The 11,194-nt window shown below is 39.4% G+C and overlaps 2 protein-coding genes across 3 annotated transcripts; one reads left to right on the forward strand and one right to left on the reverse strand.

The window, feature by feature from the left end:
- Positions 1 to 370: 370 nt before the first annotated feature.
- cib2 (calcium and integrin binding family member 2) lies at positions 371 to 6,000 on the reverse strand. Its single transcript, XM_037452459.2, has 6 exons — positions 5,582 to 6,000; positions 4,412 to 4,446; positions 3,155 to 3,266; positions 2,137 to 2,284; positions 1,844 to 2,039; positions 371 to 1,495 (listed from the first exon to the last, which is right to left on the reverse strand). The coding sequence occupies exons 1-6, from the start codon at positions 5,630 to 5,632 to the stop codon at positions 1,474 to 1,476; spliced, it is 564 nt and encodes a 187-aa protein (XP_037308356.2). The 5' UTR covers positions 5,633 to 6,000; the 3' UTR covers positions 371 to 1,473.
- A 465-nt stretch (positions 6,001 to 6,465) lies between these two features.
- On the forward strand, positions 6,466 to 9,967 carry lrrc61 (leucine rich repeat containing 61). Of its 2 annotated transcripts, none has more exons than XM_037452457.2 (9): positions 6,466 to 6,664; positions 7,584 to 7,679; positions 7,768 to 7,914; positions 8,025 to 8,085; positions 8,261 to 8,346; positions 8,441 to 8,506; positions 8,597 to 8,665; positions 8,860 to 8,985; positions 9,114 to 9,967. In XM_037452457.2, exons 1-9 carry the CDS (start codon positions 6,637 to 6,639, stop codon positions 9,218 to 9,220), a joined length of 786 nt encoding a protein of 261 aa, XP_037308354.2. In that variant the 5' UTR covers positions 6,466 to 6,636; the 3' UTR covers positions 9,221 to 9,967. The 2 variants fall into 2 exon arrangements, with proteins under 2 accessions (XP_037308354.2, XP_037308355.2); XM_037452458.2 differs by lacking the exon at positions 6,466 to 6,664 and adding an exon at positions 7,349 to 7,420.
- The last annotated feature ends 1,227 nt before the right edge of the window (positions 9,968 to 11,194 follow it).

An 11,194-nucleotide genomic window follows, 5' to 3' on the forward strand; every position in this document is an offset into this window, starting at 1 on the left:
ATCACAGTTTACCAGAAGCTTCTCTGCTGGAATCACCTATTAAACAGATGTTCTGTGAGACCAGTGGTTAATGGAGCCTCACAGTCAGCGATAAATTGCCCTGAATATTTGAAGCTGCCCTCATGAAGGAGAACCGGGACGAACTAACTGACTGATGGCTGCACACTGTTCAACATCCCACTCGTTCAGGCTAATTAGGATACTCAATATCAGCTCTTCCTAACGATTCATTGCCGCCGGTTAAGGATGTCAGATGTGACTCTTAGCAGATTAACAGAATTTTCTATGGCCGCCCAACATCCCCATTTTGATTCATACATAACTCAACAGATTACCGATGCAAATGTACCCTGTAGCCAAGAAGGCAGGAACAGCAGCGTTTTCTTTGCAACTATCCCGATGAGATTGGCTGTGTGTGCAGGATGTAATCGTGCTTGTGAGTGCTGAGGCAACACAACCCTAACGATCACATTCGGCATAAGTTATTACTGCTCATATGATGTAGAGAGGCAGTCACTCTGCATCTTTACTGTGCATGCTCCTTTGTCAACATGGATGGGTGGGTTGAGGTTCACGGGTTGTATGGGCCAGGCATTACTGAACTGATTACAGTGTAATGATACAATTTTGGTTGACGGGAGCTCCTGTATTTAAGGATAATTGCAGGCTTTCTCAGGGACAACAATTGACATCATAAATATCCATTGACATCAAAGAAATCAGAATCAAGACAGAAAAACACATTTATTCTAAGACATATATATGTCTGAGGTCACATAAAACACATGTAACATGTTTATCCAAAAGATGGCTGTGTATAACACGTCATGATAATGGCTGAGGCAGAAGAAAGCTAGCAACATTTGTTCAGACAACAGAGCCCTTCATCTAACTGGAGAACAGCAAGATATGATTGTCTTCATCATCGCTTACACATGCAAAAAAAACAAAACTCAAAATGTTAAAAGCAATACACTGCATTTCTGTATATTCTAGAGCTTGTAAAAAATATCTGTGGAAACTTGTTTCCTGCTCCTCCGCTTTGATTTCATTTTCAACCTTTTTCCTTTGCCTTATGAAGACTAAATATCTGTCGTGTAGGAAGGAAGAGGTGGGAGTATCGCATGTGCAATATTCTGTAGGTAGACGAGCTTTTTAGGCATCAATCCAGAATCTGGCTGTTTTCACACTTGTTTCACTGACTCACTGATTCCACCTTAAAATGTGGAACACGTAGTCTTTCTCCCAACAGGAGACCAGTCTAGGTTAAGCCCTTTCATCGGTGGTAAAAGGAAAATACATTTTCATCTAGAAATAACCGTTCCTTGGAATTCGGCTTCAACCTGTATTTTGCTTGAGGAGGTCAGATTGTTTTGAACGTGGGGGTGGGAGACAGGCACTTTGCTGTGGCAATGACAGGCTGCAGGTAGAGTCCTGAGGTTCACCACGCCGTCGGCCTTCCATGGCGCCCTCTCAGATTCGTATATGGAAGGTACTGAGGTGACACGAGAGACGATATGAGTGAGTTAAGACAACGAGTTACTGTAAACGGGGGCAATAAACAAACAGGAATCCGGAATAGATGTGTTCAGTTTTCCAGTGCGGAGATTCAAATATGTAAATGTGCAAAGTGTTGCTTCAGGATTTAATTGATTGTTACGCTGGCCGTAAAATAAGAGCAAATTATTATTTTATTATATTATCTTATCAGTCATCTGGTAAATGAAAACTGTAAGTACGGTGCGGACTAATGGAGGAAATTTCTGATTTTATAAAGTCCATTGCTTGTCATATAGAATGAGGTATATATATGTGTTGACAAATTTATTAAACATTTGATCACCTTAAAAAGTCCGGAGCCCTCGTAATCATGTTTTCAAAGTCAGCAAAGGAGAGTTTGTGGTCTCCGTCTAAGTCCGCCTCCTCGATGGCTTTCTCACACACAAGCTGCACCTCCTCAGGAGTCAACTCCTCCTTCGTCAGCTTATTCAGAGTCTTTTCCAGGTCCTCTTTGCACAGGAAATTATCCACATTGTAATCTGTGGGCGGAGCACATCCACAACAAAACCTGTTTGTATGATCAGTTTTTAAATTAAAAAAATTATAATGGAATGTGGTCAAAACATTCCTCCCTACCGTATATTTTGAAGGCATATATCGCCTTGAGCTCCCTCGGAGCCATTTCACTCAGGACAGAGAACATGTCCACAAATTCATTGAAGCTGAGATTCCCCATCCCGTCCTCGGAGAAAGACTCTACGATCCTGTTGCAGAACGGGTTCTCCTACAGATGAAGAGGGATTCAACATTTAGATACTTTTATGTAGCTATAAGATGTAGTACTTTTACATTCTGTTTCACATATATCACAGTGGTATAAACTGGTAGGCGCTTTTCTGCTGATCACAGGGTTTGAGGGAAAAGGGCTGACTCAAGCGCAATACAACATCAGCTAAATGAACCATTTGCATAAACAGCCAGCAGCCTCGTTGGGCAACGCCTTTTCTAACTGCACATCCGGAGACATGTCGGTGACTGAATCATCGGGTCAACTCAGCACAGCTCATTACAACTCAGCCAGATATAAATGCATCTACTTTGTGTGATGGCGAATTGTCTGGATTTCATCAACCATGCCTTGAATGGTCTCCCCCTTCCTCCCCACTACCCTTACAGCGACCATGTGACCGTTTTAAAGCCAAGGGCCACGTTGAGCTTCTCTGTGATGAGGGCGCCTTATGAAACTTAGTGGTAGAAAGGTGGAGGTAAATGTGTTATGCATCATGCTAAATGCAATATTCCTGGATGTTCTTTTCAAACGGCAGGTGCATAAAAATAGGAGGCGGGGGGGGGGGGGTGTCAGTCTGAGCAGGAAGGCTGAGCGTTTCACGGCACATTAACTTTCACAAGCTCACAAGAGTGTGGTGTCATGCAATAGGATCAGTGATGACAACGGTTAGAAAATCCATTATGTCCTCTGAAAGAGGGCGTGTATTGATTAGGTGTCTGCCCACACGAAGAGTGTGCGCCACATTGGTTTTAGTGTCAGTACGGCACAATCCCAAAAAAGGCGATTTGGTGAACACTAAAGTGCAGCTGATGTATCAGGAAAAAGGAACAACTGAGTTATATGTTAAAGAAGGATTCTTTTTACCTTCAACTCTGGCATGTTGACTATTAAGGCTAAAGGCACTTTACAATCAGGATCATTGGTGTAGTCCATTGGTACAAGGTGTGGAGCCAGCTCATGGTATCTGGCGTGCAAGCTAGAATAAAAAATTTAAAAAGTTTAGATTCACATGCTTGTGATGTACAGAAGATGAGAAACGTAAAAACATACAGATGTTAAATAATAACTTTGATTAAAATTAAGATTACAAGAGACAACATATTTATGCATATGTGCATTTAATTGAATGGACTGATTCTATCCTATCTATTTGACAAATAAAAATAAATGTAGAACCATTTGAAATGTAATGTTGTAATAGGAATATTAATCCTTAATTAGTTCTTGGTAGTTTGTGTAATTTTAGAAGGCATGAAGACTTTTGTTTTAGATATAATTTAAAAGACAACCTTTACTGTACAAACCACCCAAAATTCCTGTAACAACTCTCATCCTTTTTATGTTACACTGCAACATTCTTAAGTTTTTAATTGATTTAAGTAGCTACATCTAGAAACAATGAAAAAAGATCCTGGAACATGAGCATCTTTGGTCAATGCCATTAAAAAGAAAACCATGACATTTGTATAATATATGCATTTCACCAAAGGGGGGAGTGACAGTTGGAGAGAAATTATGAGGCTCACTGGGTCATGACACCTTCACCAAATCACTAAGAGTAGATTATAGTTATTTCATGTTTATTTATTTCATGTTGTTGCAGTTGCACGTGTAGAATGAGGTAGAAACGCGACACTGAAAACAACACCAGCGTCAAAAGGTCAACGTGACATTCAGAGGTTTATGTAACATACTGACGCTACAGGACAGAACCTTCTAGAGATTCATTGACAAACACCGTTAGATTTAAACCTCGATGAACACATTGATGTGACATTGGGAGCAGTGACTTTGGATCTTGATGCTGGTTGTGATGCTGCAGACTTTGTATTTGTTGAGGTGTTAAGTTGATGTGGAGCTACAAGAAGATAAGTTATAGATTAAATAATAAATGATTTAGGATTTCTTAATTTTGTAATCCTTTCCATACAATCCCTTGTAATGAAAGTATGGTTTGTGTTTCAAAATACATAACTACATGTCATGCTGGTGGTTTAAAGCCCATTTCAGAGCCCACGGTTAGCTAAAGTCTATGTGCTGGTTAAATAAGAAAAAAAAACCTCACATCTATCAGATATGCATCGAAATAAAGAGACACAATTGATTAAAAACAAATCTTACCGCAGAATTTCTTTGCGGGTGAAAAACGTACAGTCCTGCAACGAGGGAAAAAACAACAAGTCAAAAGACAAATATGAGAACTAAGCATGTTTGAGAAAATGTTGTTTGGTTAACTGTGACGTCATGTATTTGTCACACACAACATCAAGCCCCACACAAGGCCCTTCACTTTACATTTGCCGCTGTAGTCTGAGCCGCGTTCATGAGTGTGAGAAGCAAAGCGAAGCCAGCTGAGTTCTAGGGACAGATCTATCCACTCAAAACCCTACCGAGGCAATCGGAGTAAATGATCATTGTACTTGTAAAGCGATATCTATTCATCGTATACTTGTTTCAAACATGTTAGATTACAACATCAGTAAATTGGTGACTGGTAAACAACGAAACAAACAAGTTCACTCAGTTGATATCAGTTGTACCATATGTAATCCTATTAAATACGTATTGCGGCCAAGACAGGAACTAATGCAACCCCAAGGTGTGTTGATAAGGTTTTAAGGAGCAGTAGAGTAACCAGAGAGGCTGTCTCCTGAGAGTAGAGTTTCACAGCACGTCAAACCGGTTCGACATCAATTATTAAGTCCACACCTTATCCCATGATAAACCTGTGCACTCAAAGGTGCCTTTCCTCCCAGGAAAACCTGGACCATTGTTACAGGAAACAAAGTGCCAGATCTTATCAAACAGTGAAACCAAATCCACCGGTTTGCAGTGGAATCAAAACCGTCTGCTATTTGCAGCCATTGAGACGTATACATTACAATAGTTAAACAGTAGGAAACACTTTTGGGAAATGTATTATTGCCTATGTAATGTGTATAGATAAAGCCATCTATCGTATATATAGATGTATATAGAGCAATGATCAATATTCATCCATTTGCCTTTTCCTATCTCAGCAAACATTGGGTACTTTGCTTTACCCTGTAAAATCAACACACCAGGATAATATCAGGAAAGATGATGATGTATAACAATTCCTGCAATGAAGTCTTTAAACACCCACACCTAAAAACATGAAAAGTCTAATTAACACCGACCCCTTAATAACTACAAGCATTGCAAAGATGTACAAGCCTCATCCTTTACTCAGAGTACATGTACACACTCTGTCACGTGTTTTTGGATTTAGTAGCCAAAGCTGGACCAACCATCTGCAGGTAGACTTACCTGGTAGGCATCGAGTTGCTCGTCGGTAAAGATCGTTTGCTTGTTGCCCATGTTAACACATTCACTGCGCTGAACGTCCGAAGCCTCTTCTCAATGAAAGGCATTTAGGGGGTCCGCGGCAGACCCGGTCTCCGCACAGGACCCGGTCCGAAAGTGGGAGAGCGGAGTCGGAGGCTTGTGTGCGGAGACGTGGAGCTGCAGACGGATCTGCGCCCCGCTGCTGTTCTCTTGAGTTGGGAGAACCAATGGGAACTCAGCTATACAAATAAATAATTAAAGACATAATCAAGGACCCGGTCGTTAACACGCCATCTACGGGTTGTGGTGGTTTGCTTAACGGTGAGGAAACCAAAACGTGAAATTGATTGCTGCTTATGTTATGTGTATGCAGTTGTAGCATGTCAACAACTTCCAATATTTATACAATGGTGGTGTATGATCATTCTGCCTTCCGAAATGTGCCAGTGGGATAAAAATACTCAACCTGAGTGAATAAACAAAGTTATGTCCCTTTACTGGCAATGTGTACATGCACTAACACAAACCCCGGAAAGACACCTGGGCATTTTATTATATATACATTACACCTGTTTTCATATTGGTCGTTTCTTTTTAAAACATATGTACTCATAATAGAATTACATATTTGCATGGAATATTTCACCGCTGATTGGATTACACTTCACATGCTCATTTATTTTCCATCCTGTCGATTTCACTAATTGTGAAATTGACAAAGGTTAAATCAATTCTCATCGCTGTGCACAGATTAAAACTTGCAAACGAACCTGTTGCACAGACACACCACGTAGCAAATAACGCAACCATGTATCCCTGTATCTCTGTAACACAGCATCTCGCTTTGGGCTGCAGACACTGAAGTCCGTTTAATCCACCTGCGTGCTATCACACTGCACTCCAGGGCAGATGCCTATTTCACATTTCACCCCCTCTCCCCCCCAAAAACAACCACTGCCTTTTCCATCACTTGCTTTAAAAGCCGTCGCTTCATTTATTGCGATAAGTAGCTTCCAAAGCGCCAAAGTTGCCCCGCGATGGAGTCAAAGCGAGATAAAGACCAAGGTAAGTTGTGACGCGTAGCTTGTTGCTACGCTAGCGACGAGCAGCGCGTGCTAGCTAGCCGGCTAGCCGCGGCTTTAGCTGACCGCGTATCGTTCCGTTGCATAACATGTTACGTGTTGTCACCGTCAGAAGAATAACGAACAATTACCATCCCCGTGAACTAACCCACCCACCCACTCTCATCCGGCTGCATCGTCCCCGTGAAATCACGCAGCCGAAGATACAGGCAGCTATTAACATTAGCTAACAGCATCTACTGGTGCTAAGCTAAACACCAGCACGGTTGTTGCTTTCTACGTTCATGTGCATGAGTTTCTACATGTATTCAATGGCCCTGCTTATCCCACGCGAGACTGTTCCCCCCTTTTTGTACAAGGGTTTAAAGTACCATCCCTCGCAGTCCTGTCGTTTGCATTTTCATAAGTACATTCCTAAGGTGATGTAACGTTAAGTTGTATCTAAAAATATAACCGAATGAATTGTGAATAAAATAACCCCGGTATGATTATTTATCCTCAACCCGTCACTCTGTGTTTCATAGTGTAGTCATGTGTAGTTGGAGTTGGGGACTTAATTCTGCCCGAGGAAATTAAGCCAAATATAACTCCTGTTATTCATGGTTGTGAATGTCAAGCATCATATACAACACACACACACACACACAGCACATCTGCCTGTTTGTGTCCCTTCTCAACAGAGCTAGAGGAAAAGCTCAGCATGCTGCCAGATAACGATATTCCTGGTCCGCTTGAATTGGTATTTACTATTCAGAGCATGATTTCATGGGTTGTTGGATTGTTCCTCTGCAAATAGCAGCATTCTGCTTCTGGGGAGCTGAGTCACAACTAAGGACACAAGGATTTCTCTGCACATGTAGGAAAAGAAAGGTGAACGTGGCTTGTTCTCTTGATTCTTTCAGAGGCCGACTGTGAGAAGATCACTGCTGTGCTGCTCAAGTCACGTACTGGAGAATTCGATTTGGAGTCCATACTGTTCCTCAAATTGAGAGGTCTTGGTAAGAATGAAATCAGTGTGTCTCCTGTTAATGCTCTGTTTAAGATGCGTTATTGTTTGTAATAGTTGGTTGCGTGTATGTCTTACAGGAATCCATGATCTTGGATGCCTTGGAGAGTGTATGAGTTTAGAGAAACTGGACCTCTCTGCAAATAACATCACAAATTTAGCCCCTCTAGCATCTCTGCGTCTTCTTTCTGTTCTCGGTTTATCTGCCAACAGGATTTCCAATTTAGGTAAGATTTCAAGAACACAACATTCTTTAGTGGTTTCACTTGTAAGGAAAATCTCTGTCATGTCTATAATTAAATGTGTTATGGCATTGTTATTGCTTTTGTGCTTACAGAGCCCTTGCGCAGTTGTGAAAGTTTACAGCATTTAAACTTGGCTGGTAATATCATATCCAGGTATTGTAATATCACTTACACCTGATGAATAATATTATTAATATTTCAGTAATTACATTTTATACAGGCAATGCAATCTCATTGATAGATTGTAACGTTTTGTTATTTTTTGAATAATATATTTCCTGAATTGTTTGTGTAAAAAGCATCTCTCATTGGTTATGTTTTTCAACAGCATTGAGAGCCTACACTGCCTTCAGCCTTTGAGAAAGCTGGAAAATATACGTCTTAAAGACCACACATACAATTATAGTAATCCAGGTAATTTATTTGTGACTTTATATTTCAAACATCCCTGTGAATGCAATAAGAGAACTTTGATAAGAGACCTCACAATTACTTTCTCTGTGCACAGTGTGCAGGAACTCTGCATATAGAAATATAGTTCTGGAGATGTTCCCCAACATCAAAGTGCTGGATGGTAAGATATGTGTTTTTATTCTTTTAGTTTCTTGCATAACGTTAACTCCCAGACTCTTGTTACATTTTTGTATCTGTTTCTGAACTGTAGGCGAAAGAGTGGTCGGACGTGGGAGTGACTTGTACCAATTATGCAAAGACATTGATGATACCATCAAAGGTATTTTGGTTAATTAGTGTGTGACTATATTATGACTAATAATTCATTAATACACATCTATTAATCTGTCAGTTGTGGAAAAAGGTATTTATTGTCCAGTGGTGCACCTGATATGTCTGTAATGCACTTACAATGGTAAACGTTTTATTATTTAAGTGAAATGTGACTTAACTGTTTTTTATATTAATATCTAGCTGGTTTGTACAAGAACGGACAGCTTGTTGAACATTCCGATTGCAAACCATGGGTGGAGGATAATTACTGGGAGATAAAACGATCAAATAATGCCATTATTGAAGAAGCTTACAAACAGTTTAACGGTAAGTAGTTCTTTGCAGAGCCATTAAAAGAAGTTGCATTTGATCTACAGTAAACAATCAAATTTAGATGTATTCTATTTCCAATGTGGTACAATAAATAACATTTTCCTACATTTACTTTTCTCCAGATGTACTTCATGAATGCAGACTCCTCAACAACAGAGCCACTCATGTAATTTCGCAAACTGAAAGATCTATGAGCTTGAAGAAGCAGCCGAAGCAGTATGCTATCTGAGTTGGGCTATTTTAGACACAGTTTTTTTCAAGGGTATACCATGGCTGATGTACTGTATGTTTTTTTTCTTCAAATCACTAAGCTTTATCCAAATGCTTGATAAGTATCATTGCCAAACACATGCTTTGTGTTGCAGTGTGGGGCATTTGTTGAAATGCTATCTCATCCTATGCATTGCGTATCAAAGGATACATGTAAGTGGTTTGGAAATCTTTATCCATACTGAACCTCCTCAGTTTGGTTTTAAAGACGTCTTTACTTGCACAGTGTGCATTTTGTACCATCCTGTAGCCTGCATTTATGCTGAGCGAAATGCTGCTTAAGATTTTCTATAGGTTTTATGTAAAAGCTTTTTTTTCCATTTTGCATTGCTGGATAGTTTTGGGAGTAAATGTATCCCATGCTGTATGCTTTCTTTGTAAGGTGAACGTTTACAAAAGTGGATTGGATGATTGTTTCAGCTGTTTTTACTTGTTTTGTATCATAGAGTTGACTAAATGTGTGGAACCAACTTGTGGCAAATACAATGCTTATGAAGTTGTGCTTTACCTTCCTGATTTTTTCTCACACTTACAACTGTTGCTCTATGGAGGACTAAAAATGAAGTTTAAATAAATGTATAAATGAATGCGTGAATACCCGTATGAATAAATGCTTATATAAAATAATAAATACATTAATGTATTAATAAAAGTTTACACCTAAACAGAACATAATCAAATAAATCGATTTCTACATTTATTTCTACATTTCTGTATTTCTTCATTTCTTTATGCCTGTATTTCTGTGTCGGTATGTAAATGAGTTCAGGGGGTCCGAACCTCATTCTTGAGCAGGATTGGTCAAATAGAGGAGCGAGACAGAAGCAATCGATCCCAGCACTTGGCTCCAGTAGAGCGTGTAGAAGCTGCTAGCAGCGCTAATGGCTTCTACCAGGTGGGATGTAGCTCCTCGCTTCCGCCGCTAGTTTTAAAAGATAGTAAATAAAACCAGAAAAAACACTTTACATTATTACCTTATTCCGTACTGCTGCGCCATATTGCCCCCAAAGGAGAATAAAATATAAGACGGACGACCATTGGTCGCTCCTCTGGTTCCACATCCATGTCTTCATTGAGCTGAGACAAGTCCTCCGTCACTTTATCCAGCAGAAACTGAAGCGTGTCTTTCTTAACGTGCTTCTCTAAATCGTTGCTAATGATCGCAATCAATTTGAAATGGTTTGAAAATACCATGTAACTTCAACTTCAAGACAAGACAAGACAAAAATAGTAGACCAGGAGCGGTCACACTCTGACCAATCCCGTTTAGACAGAGGTTAGGACCTCCCACCTCATTAGCATACAGACGCGCATGAATAAATGTGCAAATGTAGGCAAAAAGATATGTAGACATAGAGGTGGAAAGAGTAACACAATTTTGTACTCAAGTAAAAGTACTGTTACTTAAGTAACATTTTACTGAAGTAAAAGTAAAGTTACCAGACTAAAAATGTACTCAGGTAAAAGTAAAAAGTAGCTCATTAAAAATCTACTCTAAGTTACTGAGTTACTTTTTTAACAGCTGGGTGGGGTGCGGGATTCTAAGTGTAGTAAAAAACAACAAGGGAAAATAAATCTCAATCTAGTTGTTTTTAATTGAAGGAAGACCTTTACAAATTAAAGTGTAATAGCAAAAATAATAAAATTAAAATAAAAGAGATGATTTAGTGCAGATCATCCAATAAAACATTTTAAACATTACTCCCAGTTCTTCCGCTCATCACTCAATCAGTGCAGTAACGTTAGTTTCCTGGGTGTGATTTTTATTTCCTTTGCATTTTTTTTTCTTTGCATTTTTTTACTCACGGTTATGATTTAAATGTAGCGAAGTACAATTCTTCAAACAAAAAATACTTAAGTAAAAGTAAAATTACAGATTGAAAAAAATAGTACACAAAAATACTATTCAATTACAGTAACCTCGAGTAAATGT

This window comes from Pungitius pungitius, chromosome 6 (assembly GCF_949316345.1).
Source record: "Pungitius pungitius chromosome 6, fPunPun2.1, whole genome shotgun sequence".
Classification (NCBI taxonomy): domain Eukaryota; kingdom Metazoa; phylum Chordata; class Actinopteri; order Perciformes; family Gasterosteidae; genus Pungitius; species Pungitius pungitius.